This window comes from Temnothorax americanus, unplaced genomic scaffold (assembly GCF_048541705.1).
Source record: "Temnothorax americanus isolate GAGA-0224 unplaced genomic scaffold, ASM4854170v1 Scaffold21, whole genome shotgun sequence".
NCBI classification, from domain to species: domain Eukaryota; kingdom Metazoa; phylum Arthropoda; class Insecta; order Hymenoptera; family Formicidae; genus Temnothorax; species Temnothorax americanus.
This window is the reverse complement of record NW_027509349.1, coordinates 252,542-271,309: the sequence shown is the minus strand read 5'-3', so window position 1 is coordinate 271,309 and position 18,768 is coordinate 252,542. Positions and strand designations below refer to the sequence as shown.

Here is an 18,768-nt window from a genome sequence, read left to right as displayed (position 1 = left end):
CGGGCGAGAACCGCGCGAATCGATACCGGCTACGACGCCGACGGCCCTCGCCTCGCCGCTGTTCGCCGCGCTTCGTCGCTCGCTCGGGGGGGTTTGCGCGTTCCCTAGTTCCCGAGCTAGTTGCCACAGTTGCTATTCGTTGCTTTTCATCCGTTCACCTTCGTGCTTCGTGCGCGCGCGAAAGCACCTTCCGCCAATCGCCTTTCGCGACTCGAGAAGCGATCGAAAGATGGACGACGGACGACGGACGACGTTTGTAGGCGTGTTCTTTTTGGCTGAACTTGTCGCGCCGTTTATCTTTTCTCTTTTTCCCTCCCGCGTTGGAGACGAAAGAGGAAAAATGAACGCGCGGTGCGAAAAGAATTCGGCTGAAAGGAACAGACCTGTCAATGCGAGAGGTAACCGGACCGGATATGGCGGCCATGGCGGGTATCGATATTTGATTCCGTCAAATCTTGCCTTCGGCCGCGATAAGATTCCTATCGATCGAATCTCTGTGGCCTGGCTCCTTGTCCATCTATATAAAATATATAGGTATATATATATATAATACAGAAATTTTTCATTGCCGGTAATCAAAATAATAAAATATACCGATTTGGTTGGTAAGATATAATTTTCGTGTTTGTTATCCTTGGTGCGGTCAAAACGGTCGGTAATATCACCGTTCTTCAATTACCTCCGGACCCACTCCCACTGTGTGTAATTAAGTTGTTGTTTTTTTTTGTTTTTTTTCTTCCATTAGCTAAGGGCCATTCTACAATACGTCGCAAACGAGCATCAGTCAAAATTACTATAAATGCATATAGTTTGACTCCAAAACATGAACTTGACTAATTATTTTATATTAAGATATAAAAAATAACGTTGTAATATGACATATATGGATAATATATTGTTACATATTCATATTGTAAGGTCGATGGGCGCATTTTCACCAATTTTCACATACGCGCACGCATACCGACGCGACGTAGGATCTAGGTATAACGGTGCTGCCGGCGCGCGGCAAATCGAGAAGTTACCTCGCCTCTTTCATTTGCGCGTGAGTGCCGTGTGGAGTCGGTCGTCGCTCGTCGGTCGGTTCGCTGCGCGACCGCCGCGACCTGCGCGTCAGTTCGTCCCTCGCCCTCGTTCGGCACTCGGCTCCGGCTCGGTTCGGCATCGGCAGTTCCGAGTTCCGTTACCGCGTAACCGCGAGTACAAGTTCCCTTCCCGTGGATAGCTAGTTTAGTTCACGGCCCTCCTCTCCTCTGCGAGTGCGTACCGCGTACGGGAAGTGGGTCAGTGCTTGTTTTATTTATTAATTTTTTTGGTGCGTTTTTCTTCGCGCCGATCGCGGCGGATCCCGACATGCCCGCGGATGCGGATCACCCATCCGGATTTAACACGGTGAGTGCGTTGACGACGCGCGGCGGTGTCGACGATCCCCCCCGAAGCGGGCGGCGAGATTGTGCTTAACCCAGCGCCGCGACGCGCCCTGAAATTTTGCTCGGCTCCTCGCTCACGGTGCGTGGAGTCCGGGGAGTGTTTTGTGCGCGCGTGAAATCGCGGTAAAACCCTCCCCCCGTCGTCCCGAGTCCCGAGACGCGAAGCGAGGTTCGTTCGGATAATCAAGATTACATCGTATGACATACCTATGTGCGAAACGAATTGAGCGAAAATGGAAAATTGTCCGATTATTATGATCGTTTCGACTCGACGGGACCGCAAATAGAACGATGACAAGTACGCTTGCACATCGATGTATTTTTTTTTATATTCTTTTATAAATAGAAAGAGAGAGAGAGAGAGGGCGAGAGATGAGAAAGGAGTGTATTTCTGTTCCAAAAATTGCTTTTAGTTTTTATTCGACAGCTGTAGATAAACGTAGAAGATAAATGATTTCTTATTTCTTGCAGATAAGCTTTTTGGAAACAGATAAACAGATAATGTTTATTCGTGGCAAATATATTTACGCGATTGAGAATTATATATAGGGGAGACCGGGGCTAACTCGACACACGTTTTTCAAAGGCACGTTTCAACAATTAATTAAAATTTTCAAGCAACGTTAACGGCACACGTTTAAAGAGCGTTCCTTCAGGCACAAACGTGCTCGAGGAAATTTTGCCGTACTTATACGTCGCTTAGTTTTGCCCGAAAGCTCGATGAAAGAGTAAACCATTTTCGAGAGATCAGAAAACGTGCTTTTCACCATCAAAAACGCTCGTGTCGCGTTAAAACGTACGCTGTAACTCGGAATGTTACCAAATTGGGTTCTTAAGTAAAATTTTTTTATTAAGCGGTATCCATAATTAATGTAGAGAATCTAAGCCGATTTTTAGTACTTTTTGAATTAAAAAAAAAAAACCCAAATTTGAGAAAGTTATAGCTTTCTAAAGTTTTTTTGATGACGGCAACTTCAAAAGATTTCGCAACAACATTATGACGTCACGCACATTTTCGTGTACTATATTTTCTTCAATTTTGAAGATATTGCAAAAATTCAAAAAGTTTACAAAGAAAGTATGCCACGATCTATCAAAATATACTGTTAGGTAAAAGTCGGTTAAAGACCGAATTCCGTTGATAATACTGGCACATAAAGACGCATTTACAGTAGGAAAGGCAAGTTTCTACGATAGATTTAACGTGGCCGAAAGCCTAGTGTCAAGTTTGCCCCGGTGTCGAGTTAGCCCCGGTCTTTCCTATATTAACGCTTATATATATTTGTAATTATATACGGAACAAGTCTTATTTAGGTTTGTCGTTTCCTTGTACGTATGATGCGTTATTTTAATTCCGTGAGAAACCTCGACTATTTAAATCGACGTCGTTCTATCATTTCTGGCATCCTAATGACGTATCCTGTATCCAATAAACAAGTGATCGTTTATATAGTTTATATCTTTAGAGATCAAAATAATTAGAAATAGGATCTAGAAATGGGATTTACATCCTACGGTATCTGTAGATGAAAAGAAACATTACCGCTTCATTTATTTACGGCATCGTCGTATAAACTTAATATTGGATGTGTTAAAAGTCGTTGGTTTTTGTGTTTGTCGAGTTTATTTTTTTTTTCCTTCTGAAATGAGGCAGTTTCGGTCGGTGAGAAATAAATTATTTGCGATATAACTTCAAAACACTATTTAGAATACGTAGAGCACGATTCATTAATTGTCAGTTCTAATTCTTCGTAATATCATAATAGTATTTTAGTGTCGTATTTGAATATTCTTCACATTACATAATATTTACGTTATAATAGAGAGAATTGTCAGAATTATAGATACATATATATACATATAATTTTGTATAATGCCATTCTTTTTCTCTAATATATTAATCGGGTTTTTTTCACGACGAGTTTCGTAACGGGTTCCATGACTCGTGACGCTTTCATAAATAGCTCTCATCAATTTCTCCTTCGAGTTGAGAGAAAAAAAGCACACGGAAAGCTCCTGACGTGGAAGTAATTAATTTTCCATAACCAGGCATACATGCAATAAAGATCACGTGTGAAATGTCAGGTCAAAGAAGTGGAAGCATCGTGGGGATAAAAATAAACTCTCGACTTAATGTTGCAAAGTTGCGATCAATTCTGCGTACCCTGTTCTTTTGTGAAGAATCATTATTTTATTGTCAAATATTATATTTGGAAAATATTTCAAGATATATATGACATTTTTCTATTGGTTTTGGACTTTAGATTTATTGCTTCCTCGTAGAGGAAGCTTTGTTTTCGTAAATTCGCATATTAATCTTTGATTGCGTATAAAGTTAGTTCTGATCAACCAAATTTAAAAAAAATTACATATAAAATGCGGGTGGAAGAAAGCAAAGAAAAGATTGTTTTTTTGAGTTTTTAACGTCAATATGTTCAGAGTGTTCTGGAACGTCGAAATATTGCATTTAAAAAAATGTCGGTATGCGTGCGTGTGTATGTATGTATGTATGTCTGTGCCAAATTTACAGAAATTTCTATAACTCCAGAATTGATCAACCAAATCTTAACGAATTATATATGAAATAGGGGTAGAAAAGACTGAAGAATATAATAGAATTAATAAAAATTTTTAATAATAAAGGGGTTACCGATTTCTGTTAAAAAAATGGTTTACCAACATTTTTTAATTTTATTATATTCTTCGGTCTTTTTTTTTTTTTTTTTTTTTTATTTTCTTCTGTTCGTCTTCAGTTCAATATTGAATAACTAAAAGTCACTTTATTACAAATATATATAACAATTATAACAACATTTAACAATTATATATAACAATTATGTATTACAATTATGCTATTCTATTTTAAACGAAACTTTAGGACGTCCTAATTTACGTATTCGCACTCATTTATGCGTAAGCTTATCCTTCCAAAACAATTAAATGAGAGATTAGACAAATTTTTCGAATCAGAGCTGCTGTGAAACCATATTTCGACAAAAGATATCGCGAATTGAATTTAATTTCAAGCTTATCCTCTGCAGGAGAATATAATTAAAAAAGTGGTATATCCGGAACTGAAGTAAGTTGCGAATTCAAATTCTCAAGGGCTACACTTTCCATATGGGGAAGATGGTACGCGAGAGAGACGAAACAACTTACTTCGGTGCACCTGTTCCGAATTATAATCTTCCGGAGGAGGCTAGATTTAAATCTGATTTCGTTCGCCATTAGTTCTTATTGAAGTATATATTTCTCTGTGACGATTTTTCAGGAGTAAAAAATATATTCTGGCTTTTAACCTTTTGTTTGATACGCAGAGATATTTTTATTTGTTATTTGAAACGAAATATGATTGTGAACGAAATATATTGTAAATCTGTGCACATATTTATCTTCCTCTATCGGGTTGTAATTTGTGCAACTGCGCGCTTTATGGAAGATTATACGCACACTCTGGGATCATAATTTATCACGATTTTATATATAAATCAGACTATGATTAATCAAGATAAAGCGGACTGTATATCTCCATAAACCTTAGAAAGTAATTGTGGTAAATTGTGGTAAATTATGGTCTTGATCGATAAATCGATAAAAAGTCACTTAAGAAGCTGATTAATATATAAATATGTTTTTATGTTACAAGAATTATGCAATACGTTTGTAATTGAGTCATTGAGATAGATTTGTAATTAGTCTGGCAATTTAAGGTAAGGCGATTGACTTATCAAGCAATACCTGTATTATATTGTGTTAATACGGAATAATTAATTTTTCGTCGTTTGATACGTGAAAGAAAGATTAGATTGGAGAGCACGAATTATGTAATTAGAAATCTTGCGGCGAGTAATTCTACCGGTCGAAGTAATCACTGATTAAGCTAATTAGAGTTTGAGAGAGGTAACTCCAATAACGTCCTAACTACGTCGAGACGCTCTTACGATTCGCGCACGGCATGAGACATTATCGTAATCTGATCGAGGACGCGCCTTAATGTCGTTTATCTTTCTTAAGAGTCGCTTACGTCCCGATTAGGTTCGCTACTGCTTTACCGCTTAAGTCTTACTGCTTAAGTTTTTCCACGTGCCATAGGCCTTAGGCATATGGGCTCATCTCAGACTCCGCAACTTGAAAATTGAGGATTGTGAACCGAGAAGATTAGAATTCGATCAATCGGATGGGTTTAAATTTCACATCCGTGTCGTTCCGACCGGTTGAATTCCAATCTCCAGTTCGCAATTCTCGATTTCCGTTGCATAATCCGATACTTTTTAGCCCGATGCTGAGACTCTAGCGTTATTAGGCCATCCTCCGAGATACCGCATCTGGGTGTTCGTAGATTACAGAGAGCTAGTTCTCGGCTTCTTGGCGCGCGTTGTAACATAAATATAACGTAAATAAATAAGGAACAAGCGAGAGCTATTTCGTGGGAAAAACGTGAGCGAATCGAGTATCTCGCGGAGCGAATCCAGACACGAAACGTTCTTTACGTTCTGTATTGTATAATAATTTACTGATATCGAGATCTCTCTCGGTTATTGTTCAGCGCTCCTCTGTCGCCAGTAAACCGATCAAGCCGCGCTTCTCTGCGCGCCGCGGCTGGCCAATCGCCCGCGTCATCGAGAAACTTATTAACATCCGCGCGTTAACGAAAATAATTTTTAGGACCTATCCAGACAAACTTGCAGCGTAGCTGCACAACTTTATGCACAAAGAAAATTATCCAATCGCATTGTTGTCATACGGACGCGCGTGAAATGTGATTGGATCATTTTCTTTATGCACAATGGTTGTGCAGCTATGCAAATTTGTCTGGATTGGCCCTTAAGGGCCGTGGCACGTGGAAAAACTTAAGCGCAACGAGACTTAAGCAGTAAGCAAATTGACCAACAGCTTATATCTCAAGCTTTCGAGAATACTTGACTGTGCGATTGTAATTTGCTTACCGCTTAAGTTTTTCCATGTGCCGTGGTCTTAATAGCATCTCGTTGTACGCCCAGACAGCACGCATGTCCATAATCGGGACATAAGGCGCCTTAAAGATGTCTCAAAGATATCTTTAAGACTTAAGACGTCTTGAAAAATTTTGTAAAATTACAGTACGAAAGGAAAAAGTAATTTTGCGTTACAATCACACAAATTAAAAATGCGTGGAAATTTACACCTATTGCAGTGGATCTCAAAATTACCCACTATAATAGTAGTAATTTTACAAAAATTTTTTTACAGTGTATGTCCCGATTTCGGAGATGCGTGCTGTCCGGGTGTTTATTCGCGGCGCGTAGAGCGCTCGGATCTGATGTGCATGTGCTTTCTCTATTAAAATCTCACGTTGTGTTGAGAGCAAGAGAGAATAGAAGCCCGCGCGGAGCATTTTCGGAGCTATAGTTTTTCAATCGCGGGCCACGACCGTGCGCGAGATTATTTCGGTCGGCTCGCCGCTTCTAAAACGAATGTTGGAGGACAGAGAGATGTACAGAATCATGATACGTGCGTGTATACGTAACGAGTAAACACGCATACGTATACGCGCTCACACAGCGAGGGATACGGAGGCATAAAACGGCGCGACGGCGACGTGGCGCACGCGCGTCTTCGCGAGTCGATAATGCACCATCGAAAGCAGCCAGCACACCGACACGCACCGACACCGTCGCCGTCGGTTCGCATCGGTGATCCCCGATGCCGGTGCGGGCCGTGCGGGCCGTGCGGGCCGTGCCGGGGGCATCCCGAAGTCGTCGCGGCGGAACGCGAAGGATTCGCGTTTCTCCTCTTTCTCGCGCTCGTGAGCGACGCTCGCGATATCGCCGTACACTATTTAGCGGCGGTTCCGGTTTCAATTTATGTCACAAATGTCGAATAAATTAGATCTCTACAGAGGGTGACACAAAATCGCCGGATGCTCGTTCAGCACCGATCGCTGTATTAGCTATACCTTCTTTCACTTTGTACAAGCTGCTCGTTCGATTTTTATGAAACTTTGTCCATCGGGGTAATTTGGTAATATTTCATTCGAATCTGAAATAAAAAATACAAAATTTAAAATAGCGGATCAAATATAGCGAACAGAATTAAAAAAAAAAAATAATTGATTATCATAAAGTTCGACTTTAGGGAAATTTTAACATATTGTTAAGTAGCCTCGAGTTTCCAATTTCGTTTTATTCAGCGATCCCAAAAATCGTGTTTCGATGATCGGATTATTTTTTTTGAAATTCAGCCCATATTGGAGCCACAATTTTGAATTTTAGAGTTCTGAAGCCACAGAATCAAATTCGGCGATTCCAAACACTCTTAGAAAACAAGGGCTTCTATAAGTTACTTTGTTAGAAAGCTTCTCAAAGGATTAACCGACAGATTTTGTGGCTAATACGGAATAAATCGTGTTTCTTTCGTCTGAGTTTCAAATCGTCGGTGAGTTCTAAATTATACAAACGATTGGATGGTTTCTCGTGAATTAATTACTTCCGAAGTCGAGTGGGACGGTCGAGAGGGGGCCGAAATAAAGCTGTTGCCTTCGATCAATTTCAGCTGGAGCTTTAAGAGATTTCTTAATTTGATGCATATATAGATGCATGATGTGGAAAAATTGGAGAATTACCATAAATCAACAATAACAATGAGGCCTTTTTCGCATTTCCACCAAGAAAAATCGATTGTAAGTTGGCCAGGGAATCTATCGTCGAACGTCCCCAATGTTTACGAAACATTCCGCATAGGAATCTTGTATAATGTATGAGAAGACCTATAATGCCGAGCTGATTATATTCATCGATACCATTTGTGAAATAATGAAACAACCGTATATTACCCTCGCGAGAGAAAGACTCAGTATTTCGGCAAATATATATCGTCACGCGTCTGCGGTATGGTTCGCCCGATATTGAATTAGCAACCGCACTTCGGGAACATTTCGCTTCGTTAAGCACAATAGAGCCGTCGTTTACACCCGAGTCAAAGACTTGGAAACGACTAGTAACGCGCGGGACAACATTCCCAAAACAGTTCCGCAAACTCTCGCGCCACTTAAACTGATGTATCTTTTAAAGTTTTCATCGGAATCTGCATTACGCGTATGTTTCGCACTAAATTTTGATCCACATTTTCGCGCGACGGTGACCCGAAACATCAGATTTCTCCGGGCGATCCTACCTTTCGCTCAGTGGATCGATTTGATTTACCTACTTTTGCACGTGCGCGTGGACGTCGTCTCGCGGGGCAGATGTAAATCACAACGGTTGTCGAATAATGTAAAAGTGTATCCGGCGTGTCATTGGCGACGTGTATTATTCCTTGACCCTTTTACACGCGAATATTGAATTGTCGAAAAGTCAAATTAGAGGAAATTAATAAACCTAGTTGGACATGACCGAAAATTGGCGTTTTCTCTTTTGAAAATTATTAAACTAGGTATTTCTCTTTAAAAAGAAAAAAAAACCTGGGAGTGTTAATTTAATATATTTCTTTGATAATTTAATAACTTTTGTTTAGGAAACGCATAGAATTTTTATTCACTTTGGGAATCCATTTCCAAACTATTATTGATACTACATTTTATCTTGTAGAAATGTACAATATACGCATAATATTTTCTTTTTATGGACATACATATATATGAATATATATTTTTGTATAATTTACATATTTTGTGTAGTTATATATATGTGTATACTGCCGGCCAAAAGTTTGAGATTATTAATTAAAAATGTCTATCATATTAAATGAAACTACTTATGCGTTATATAACTTAACGTATTAATATTACGGAATTAATTGGAACATTTTTAAATTTTATATGTGCATGGTCATCCCACTTTTGGCCAGCAGCACATCTAATATATACATGGAAAAATCACAAATATCCTGTGTTGTTTAGGATTGATAATAAGAACACTTTGCACTACGTTCTTTGCGCGATGCGTAACGAAGGAGGAATGGAGAACGCCGATGACTGGCGAGATGCGTATAATTGCATGCAATCGCTAGAGTACCAGGAGAGGAAATGCGCGTATGCGAAAAGGAGGAAAATGGAAGGCGTTGGAGAAAGTTTGCTTGGTTACCGATGAAGACGGAAGAAGATGTTACCTAGAAACGGTCCAGGGAGCAAGCAAACCGGATTATTCGGATTCGTTCAACCTCGTCGGAGGAAAACCGGTCCCGAAAAGGGACCTATTCTATTTCCACCGCCGGCTGCGCAGCCCACTTTTGCGCGAGACAATGATACATTGTTCAGGGATTTGCCTTCGACCTATGTAGACGATGTAAATAATGAGCTCGATCCGCGCGGTAGATACGCTAATAAGCGAATTACCGGTTATTCGCGACCAACGTTGGAAAGTCTGACAAAAGGAGGGTGAAAGTTTTTTTTTTTTCTCGAAAGAGATTTCTACGATCCACACGCGCACGCATACACATACATACACACTTCCGCACGCACTTGCCTACAGGGTGTTTATATATTCCTAAATCAAGCGATTGCGAGAAAGAAAAATGGGATTCGACTGTAGTTTGATCAATAAAGGTCAGACCGAAAGTGACATTGACCCTGATCGAAATTGAGTCCTACTTATTAGACCGAGATACTTTAGGCAGCGCACCTGTGTTTCGCGCGAAACCGGTTGAGAGACGTTAACTGTGTGGAACGCGCTTGCTTTTCAGACGATGCGGTAGTGGACAGCTTCGCAGCGGCGGAGTCCTTTTACGGGCATCGAAGGTTGAATTTGGAGAAGAGAGATATTTCGCGTGGAGCGGAGGGGACGAAGGGAATCTAGATGCTAGGCCGGATCAAAACGAAATAGAAGAGAGAAAGAGCGAGAGAAAGAGAGTTCTTAACGGGAAGAGCAGGCGAGGACGAAATAGGGGAGGAAAGAGAAGGAGAGAGAGAGAGAGAGAGAGAGAGAGAGAGAGAGAGAGAGAGAGAGAGAGAGAGAGAGAGAGAGAGAGAGGGATGGGTGCTGGGATGGGCAGAAGTGGCACGACCGGCGGTCTGCTCGAGGCACTTCCCACGGGAACCCCGCTCCATGTGGCGATGCTTGGTCTCGACAGTGCCGGGAAGACGACCGCCCTGTACAGACTCAAATTTGATCAGTATCTCAACACCGTGCCGACCATTGGCTTCAATTGCGAGAGAATTCGCGGCGGCATCGGGAAAGCTAAAGGTACGTCTCCCATAATTTTCCATCCCTTTCAACCGTCTGTGTCTCTAATACGCTATGTACTCCAAAACTACCGGGTCTTTGCCCTTTTAATGGCAGTCTCTTTGACTAATCTAGATGATATTTGATTTTCCTTTCAGCGGAATTGTCGTGGTATCGATGTTTCTCGAGTAACACGCGATCGAAGAGAATGAGCTTTTCGCAAATTAAATTTTGAGGAGCCAAGCAGACAGCAATTATTCGCTTCAGTTAATTCCAGATAGAATTGACCTCGATAAAATTTTAATACGAGTCTCTTAGTTAAAAAGATATATATGGAAATGAGAAAGTTGCAATAAACGATGGTTTCTCTCGACATTTTCGATAAGAATAAAAATCGACTTTAAATTAGCCGAGAAATGAAAAGGACATCCGGCACTTTTAGAATGCTGTATATTACAAGTTTCGATACAGTCTTCGCATTTATTTTACCCCTTTTCTTTTACTCCTCCTTTTTGCTTTTCACCAGTTGAGCCTCCATAAGTTGGGTTTCTCCTACTCTTCTCCTCTCTTCTATACTATTTAATTTTTATTCGAATATTGCTCATCTAATTCTACGCATATATCATCACTGTCATGAGCTTGATTGATATATTGAGCGGAGATTGAAAAATACTTGTCAAGAATATAAAAATCGCTCGGATCTTAATGACTGAATAGAATATACAAAAGTCGCGGACACTGCTTTTGGGCGTTTGCATTGCGGTATTTTTTTTCTCATTGAAACGCAGTATTTTTCTTTTTTTAACACAGGTGTCAATTTCCTTGTATGGGACGTCGGTGGGCAAGAGAAGCTACGGCCGCTGTGGAAATCTTACACGAGATGCACCGACGGTATAATTTTCGTTGTTGACTCCTGCGACATTGAACGGCTCGAAGAGGCGAAAATGGAGCTTACCAGGACAGCGAGGAGTCCGGACAATGCGGGTGTGCCGATCTTGATTCTCGCCAACAAACAAGATTTACCTGGTACAACTAATATTATAAAACTTACCATAAATTATATATCTTAAAGTCTGGACTGAACGTCTTTTTAATCAAAAAGTACTCGTTTACTTAATTTTTGTTTTCTAATTATATCTCTCAATTTTGTGGGCATTTATTTGACGCGTATTTGTTTAACGCATTTTCCCCCCGAATTCTTTTCGCGCAATATGACGCGGCATACTTACGCACATTACACACTTGTTCTTGTGTGTACGCTCGATTACGTTCGGTAACAGTTGGTCCAAATGACCATAGCGCGCGCGATTGCGTTTAGTCATTTCCGCGTCGTCACGAACGTCGCGTCTTTCTAAAGTTATACCACACGCTACGAGAGATTGCATAAAAATCTGAATAAACGCACATTTTTTTAAATATTGGATTTCTTGACAAAAATTAATTAGTGACTCAGAAGAGACGTGAAGTACACACTGTAAAAAAAATCTTATAAAAGTAAAAAAACCATCCAAGGGGTCTAAAAGGAATGTGTCGTCAAAAGGATATCCCGTGATTGTGAGATATCCTATAAAGCAGATGGTAGCACGAGAAAAATTTTTCTAAAGATATAAATAAATAAATACGACAGAGTATCATTTAGCCATTAGATTTTTTAAATAATTATCAATTAAATGCATAAATTTCGCAATTCCGAATACTTCGTTTTACGTACTTTTTATTCAATTTTTGAATAATTTCGAATACCTCGTTTTAAATACTTTTTATTCAACTTTGGAATAATTCCGAATACTTGGTTTTACGTGCTTTTTAAGCGACGTACGAATAAGTTTTATGCAGGTACTTGAGATAAAAATTTTATACTAATTTATTCAGCAAAGCACTGCAACTTTGATATCTCACTTTATAGTTTATTAAATTTATAGAATAGAGAAGAAATTTAATAGAAGTAATGTAGGCTTAATTACGGTCAGCTTCGTTTCGTTGACGAGCTCTCTACCACGTAGGTGCGAAAGAAGTTGGCGAGCTGGAGAAGCATTTGGGAGTGTTAGAACTTGCGGGGATGCCGGGTAGCGCTTGTATTCGCGTACAACCGGCGTGTGCTATTACGGGCGAAGGACTTCACGAAGGCTTGGATACGCTGTACCAGCTGATCTTAAAGCGACGCAAGCTGGCGAAATTGAATCGGAAACGGGCCAGGTAGGCCAGGGCCTCGGAAGACTGCACATGCGTCTTCTGATATTGCCGATCGCGGACGGCCTCTCCTTTGGCGACGCTTTCCACAACTTCCACCGCGTCCTCTCTTTCCAATTGCGATGAGGACGTAGCGCATTGACTTGGAAGAAGGACGGCGTGGACGGTGACCACGAAGGGTGCGCGATCACCTCCCTTTGACTTTCGCTCTCAGCGAGACGCTGTTGGAACTTCTTGGAGCTTGCGTCGATTTTTAGGTGTATGTGTGTGTGTGTGTGTGTGTGTGTATGCGTGTACATATAAGTATATGTCGGTGTAGAGCACGTGGATATGAGAAACGGGGGATTGTAACGATTGTTGTTCCTATTAGGTTGTTGCATATAAATTTTACTTTACTAAAAATCAAGGTTATTGATATCCAAGGGTCTGCAGTTTTAATCGAAATATGTTAATTAAAATAGAGTATTCGTCGGTAATCTTGTTGATTTATTGCTATGGTGAGATGTGACAGGAGATATTTTCACGACGTGAAGAGTAAAATACAGAAAAATACAGTTTAAAAGGCGTAAATTTTATATTTACAAATTTTTCTGTCATTATACTGATTCATCATCTGCAATTGATTGGCACGAATTCACAAATTATAACTTTGGAATAATGCACCTATTGTGTACTGCTGTATTACAAGAGTTTTAGTTCTGAAATGAAATTCAATTTTACGCCAAAATAGATTTATTTTGTATGCAACGACGTAATAACTGAAATGATCGTAAATATAAACGTGTGACGATGCTAGTCGACTGAGGGAGGATCTATCGTTGCGACAAAGGAAACGAGTCGATGCGAAAGTGAAATAAATAAATATAAGTAAATAATTGTAAATAAATCGGGAAAGTTGTAATTTCATGCTGGCACAAATTTCAAATGCGAAGATGCATTTTAACACGAGCAACGAAGTTGATCAACGTCGAAAAATCTGTGGCAATATAAATCGTCCTAAATTACTTAGCGAAATTGAATGTCATTATTGCTGCAAGAGTTAAAAGAATTGCCATATATTTTTTTTAAATACAAAGCAACACAGCAATATATTCTATTTATACGCGCGTGTAATCGGATGTTGCTTATTTCGTAAAGTTTTATACCTTTTTGTAAAGACCTCATCATATTTATTAGACTTATTGTTAAAGAAACATAATTGTTATTACAAAATTTGATACAGCGCAGTTTTTTGGTAATTTAATTTTATTCTTTATAGAATTTTAATCGAAACATCTGGTAAACGAATATATGTTTGCGATTAATTATCTATTGGATTATGTTGCTCATCGAAATGTCGCTACGTGTCTCTATGAAAAACTTTCGAGTTCCTAATTGCCCTGCTATTTATTGACGATTATTTAATACCAATAAGTTATTGCCGCTGTCAATGTCATGTATATATACATATATATTCTAAAACTAGGAACTTCTGGGGAAATTATTACGGACACTAAAATACATTTCAGTAATATGTTATATTCAATATACGGGTATAAAAAGATTCAGAAAGAAACCAAAAACTCACTTATTTGCTATTTGATTTGACGTGGAATCTCTGGTGTCTACTAGAGGAGATATATGTATATGCATATACATATATACATATATGTATGTATGTATGTATGTATATACGTTATCTCTAGCAGGATATTTTATTTAAAAAAGTTGCTCGTGTAAAGAAAAAAAAAGAGGTGCTCGAAGGTGGAGTGTATATCGCAGTCTTCTTATAAGGTTTATAACGACGGAATGCGTGAACTGGCGCTTTGTAGCCAAGAGATAAATGTCATGGCATGGTTGTTGTTTTTATATCGACTGTCGTTCCAAATTCTATTGTACACTATACTTGCCCCTTGTTGTGTTTTTATTATCTCTGAATATTTTATCTCGTGCTTCAATCGATCGTTAAATCGCCTATTTATGTATACATATTATTAAATAGCGCTAGCTAAGTAATCGACGATGCGTAGCGCGTTAGACTGATACGATCCTTTCGGATATGTACGCACGAGGAATTTTCAAATAAATGTGCTGATTCCGTTACGTTTTCAATGACGGCACCATTCATTTTCTTTCTTCCTCGATCACCTCCTCTTTCTCCTTTTCCCGCATTTGTTCTCGACTCGAAGATACGTCGTTGAACGTTGCCACCTCAGGCTCGATATCGTCGCGCTTCCTCCGGAATGTCAAGTCGAAATCGTCCGGAAACTTGGAACGATACGCGACGAAGTCCTCGCGTCCGCAGTAATCGGTGAAGAAGGTGAGAAACTGAGCTTCCTCGGCCGTCGGTTTCGGCATTCGCGACGGCAGCCTCGCCTTCGTCGTGATGGGTACCGAACGCCGAATTAGTAGCCGTTTCTTCGTCGCGGGCGGTTCCATGATGCGCTTCAGCGCGTCCAGTAGTCGGTGCATCAGCTCGAACTGGCAATCATGCGAGTTACGGTTGAGACATCGGTTGCGTCAAATAATTACGAGACAGTCCACGTAATGTAATCATTGTTTAAGATGTTAAATTTCTGACTATAGACTTCACTAAATCGACTGTGTCATATTGTTTAAGTTTAAGATATTAAGTTTAAGAGTAGAGATTTCAATTGTTTCAGATGTTACGTGTAAACTAAACACCGAAAGCGCTAAATTTAAGACCGTAGACGCATTTATAGGTAAGTAAAAAATGGGATGTTTAATATAAATTGTTTACCTTTTTCGCGGCGTCTTCCGCCTCCTTTATAGACTTCATCTCTTGTCGGAATCCTTCCCGCTCGCAAGCACGGACGATTTCGCGCGGCAGATTATCCAGCTGAAGATTAAGCTCTTCGTAGATTTTTTCGATCCACTTCATCATCGAGAAACTATCAAGATTCGCGTCGTTCGGGCCTATGCAGTTCTCGTAGGTATCCTCTACGAAAACGCGAAGATAGAGTACCTCCTCAGAGCAGACTAGACGTCGGAAAACATCTCGAAGAAGGTAATTAGCGTATTCCTCGAGTTTTGCCGCTCTGCTTTCTGCCTTGGTGATGGAATTCTATCGAATATTTTGACTCGTAAGACTAATCGTTAATGTCGGAGACTTAATATATCTATTTTTTTAAACGAAAACGGATAGATTTTAAATGAGAATATTCACCGAGAGGATTAAAAATAAGTACTGAGGCAACATAGATCGAAAGCTTGATTAATGAAAGCAAAATGAGAGATATGCGGTTCTAAAAATGTAAGCTGTATCAATGAAAGCGGCAATCATTTTTTATGTTTGACATGGTTCACTTTTTGTTCTACGTTAATCAAGCACCTTTTATTTCTCTGACTAAAAATCTCACTAAAGTGTTGGATCTTTTTTTTTTTAAATATCCAAAATTATACGTTAACGCATGTATTGAAATGCCCGATTCATGAATCGCTCTTTAACTAATTATTAAACTAATTGAAACCAGTACGGACTTCCAAATCGTTGATCATCGAAGTAATCTCGCTGATCTCTCGTTTGATCTGCGCTTCGGTTACGGTGATGGTCTTAGTTATGTCCGCCATCGGTGCGGCGAGCGATTCGAGATGTATGAGCGCGTTTAAATTCTGGGTCTCCATCGCCCGGAAGATGCGGATCAGGTCGAACGGGTCCTCGAAGTACAATTCGGCCGGGCCAGCGTCAGCTACGTCCTGCTCGAACAGTTCTAACGCGAAACGATCGTTGCGCGCGTTGAGAAAAACGATTTTGGAAAGTGTCGAGCTCTATATGTATGTCCTCTGTCCAGAGTTTTACCTATCAAATGCTCCAAGGATGCGCTCTCATTCAGCGTCTTGTATCTGCTAAACAGGTCTGCGGACGGGGCGTCGGCGAAGATGATGCTCCTGCCCGACTCGGGCCGTTGGAGCCAGTCGTACTTGGCCCTCCAGGCGACGGGCGACACCTGATAGAGAAACATCTGGCACATCTTCACCAGTCGCCAATTTTCCTCCCAAACGTAAACGTCCAGTCTGCTTTGGCCAAATTGCTTAGCGAGCTCGTTCCTCCGGGCGCTAATCTCCTCCGTCAGTTTCGCTTCTCGTTCCGCTTTCTCCAGCATATGCATACTTTTCTCGTGATCCTTCGACAGGAATTCCTCGAAGCCGCTTACGTATCGCCGGCAACGATGCTTTTGCAGAATAGTAAAATAGACGAATTTATACCGAACGATACAGTATTAAATATTAAAGGATGAAATTTTTGAATCTTGAATTAAATAATATTTTGTTATTTTTAAATGCGATATGTGCCCAAATTTATTATTTTAACACAAAACAGTATTATTTTCACTCTCTATTGGTTCAGTTAAATTAACATTGTTTAAATTAAATCTAATCTTTTTCCCAAATCATGTGAAATATAAATATCTTATATAGACATATTTCTCGTGAAAATATTAATTTAATTAGTTGAAACTTATACCTGAATCTGTCGTAGTCGGCGTGTTTCTTGCTCGAACTGCTGATCGATGCGAATGCACTCGTCTTTTTCCTGGCCAATGAGAAGTTTTGTTTTCAGCATCTCTCGTACGTCTCGGATGTATTGCTCCAACGAGAACTTTTCTTTCACGGGTCTGCCGGACAATTCTGTAAAATACTGCGGGTCCACGTCCGTCATGGCGATTGCCTTATCCAGACGCTTGTGTTTCTTTGCTTCCTCCGCTTCTATCTCGACGTCCACCTGTACAGAATTTCTGAGGAATCGTGACAACGTCTAACACATGTCCACTGAATTTTTTTTCACTTTCTTCCTTTTTTTTCATTTCAGCTCCGATGGCCGAGAATTTTAAGAATAAAAAAACGTTTTTTAATGAAAAATTTTCTTACGGTAATTTGCAAGTTTTATAACTTTTGGAAAATTTCTCCGATTTTTTATACGAATATTCCGAACTACTAACTTTTCAGTAATGCTGAGAAAGAGTCTACATTTTTTCTAGACTTCTTTCTATATGTGAATTCTGAATTATTCTAAAATTTCTCACACTTTCTATAAGTTCTAAAGGAAACTTATAAAATCTGATGAAATTTAAGGAATTTTTTTAAAAATTTTCATAAATTTAAAATATAAAAACTATGTATTAAAAACATCATGAGATATAATTCATAAATTCAGCATTTATGAATAAAATTCAAAATATAAAAACTATTAAAAATATCATAGCTATATATCTTCGAGTTTTTTTTTCACCTGAGTTTACACATCAGCAGTCAGTATTTTGAGCATTTAATAAATTGGATTACGTAATGTTATTTTGCAATGCAAACGATATTCGTCACACAGATCCCAATAACAGCGAAAAAATCGTAACTCACGCGTAATCTTTGCAAAATATCACGGGACTGGGGGATTTTATATCGATCCTTGTAGGCTTTTCTACCGCGTTCGGATATCGCTTTCTTCTTCTGCGCCTTCCACCACTGAAGATGGGCCAGGGTCTGGGAGCAGGAGGGAAAAGCAAAGGGCGATTGTTCATCCCTTGTATTTCCACCCTCATTCGGGACATCGTGACCGCTGGTCCAATAATGTCGCGTTCTAGGAAGTTATCAAAGTTTCTCACATGATAATTTGATCTCTCGCTTATACGATATATACATGCTTTATTTCAAGCCGAAAAGCCATGAGAGAAAAGCACGGTTAGGATAAAAGAAAATTCGGTTTTCACGGTAACCTTGAAAAGTTCCGATAAGCGTTATTGTCGAAGGCCGATGCGGCCCGAAGCGTCACGCGTGATTTCTTGTTCTCCGTTGGCGGCTGGATCCTCCAGTCGACCCCGCGCAGCTCGGGGAAGCTCATCTTCCGCGTTTTCTTTCTCATTAATCGGGGAATCCAGGAAGGCGAGAATTACTTAGAAAAATTCGCAGTAACTAGGTGAGATCCGTCCGAGGGATCTAATTTGTTTGACATGCGCTTTGCGCTCTTCTTCTTGAGCTGCGTTCAATGAGCTCTTCTTGTGTGTGTGTACTTCCGT

The 18,768-nt window shown here is 39.8% G+C and overlaps 2 protein-coding genes across 3 annotated transcripts; one reads left to right on the top strand and one right to left on the bottom strand.

Annotated features, from left to right (window-relative positions):
* Positions 1 to 1,033: 1,033 nt before the first annotated feature.
* Positions 1,034 to 14,848, top strand: Arl4 (ADP ribosylation factor-like 4). 2 transcript variants are annotated; one of them, XM_077406723.1, is made up of 4 exons: positions 1,034 to 1,392; positions 10,089 to 10,588; positions 11,378 to 11,593; positions 12,571 to 14,848. In XM_077406723.1, exons 1-4 carry the CDS (start codon positions 1,364 to 1,366, stop codon positions 12,765 to 12,767), a joined length of 942 nt encoding a protein of 313 aa, XP_077262849.1. In that variant the 5' UTR covers positions 1,034 to 1,363; the 3' UTR covers positions 12,768 to 14,848. The 2 variants fall into 2 exon arrangements, with proteins under 2 accessions (XP_077262849.1, XP_077262850.1); XM_077406724.1 differs by lacking the exon at positions 1,034 to 1,392.
* Positions 14,849 to 14,860: 12 nt separating this feature from the next.
* LOC143897639 (cilia- and flagella-associated protein 100) lies at positions 14,861 to 18,713 on the bottom strand. Its single transcript, XM_077406443.1, has 7 exons — positions 18,469 to 18,713; positions 18,113 to 18,332; positions 17,223 to 17,480; positions 16,557 to 16,929; positions 16,238 to 16,467; positions 15,498 to 15,821; positions 14,861 to 15,217 (listed from the first exon to the last, which is right to left on the bottom strand). Exons 1-7 carry the CDS (start codon positions 18,612 to 18,614, stop codon positions 14,861 to 14,863), a joined length of 1,908 nt encoding a protein of 635 aa, XP_077262569.1. The 5' UTR covers positions 18,615 to 18,713.
* Positions 18,714 to 18,768: the final 55 nt, after the last annotated feature.

Bases quoted from the DNA above. Each gene is read 5' to 3' on its own strand.
- Arl4 (XM_077406723.1), top strand. From the start codon at position 1,364: ATGCGGATCACCCATCCGGATTTAACACG. The intron at 10,589-11,377 runs GTACGTCTCCCA...TTTTTAACACAG, and splicing joins CGGCATCGGGAAAGCTAAAG to GTGTCAATTTCCTTGTATGG. The intron at 11,594-12,570 runs GTACAACTAATA...TCTACCACGTAG, and splicing joins CAACAAACAAGATTTACCTG to GTGCGAAAGAAGTTGGCGAG.
- LOC143897639 (XM_077406443.1), bottom strand. From the start codon at position 18,614: ATGAGAAAGAAAACGCGGAAGATGAGCTTCCCCGAGCTGCGCGGGGTC. The intron at 18,333-18,468 runs GTTACCGTGAAA...ATAACTTCCTAG, and splicing joins GCTTATCGGAACTTTTCAAG to AACGCGACATTATTGGACCA. The intron at 16,468-16,556 runs GTAAAACTCTGG...GTTTCGCGTTAG, and splicing joins ATCCTTGGAGCATTTGATAG to AACTGTTCGAGCAGGACGTA.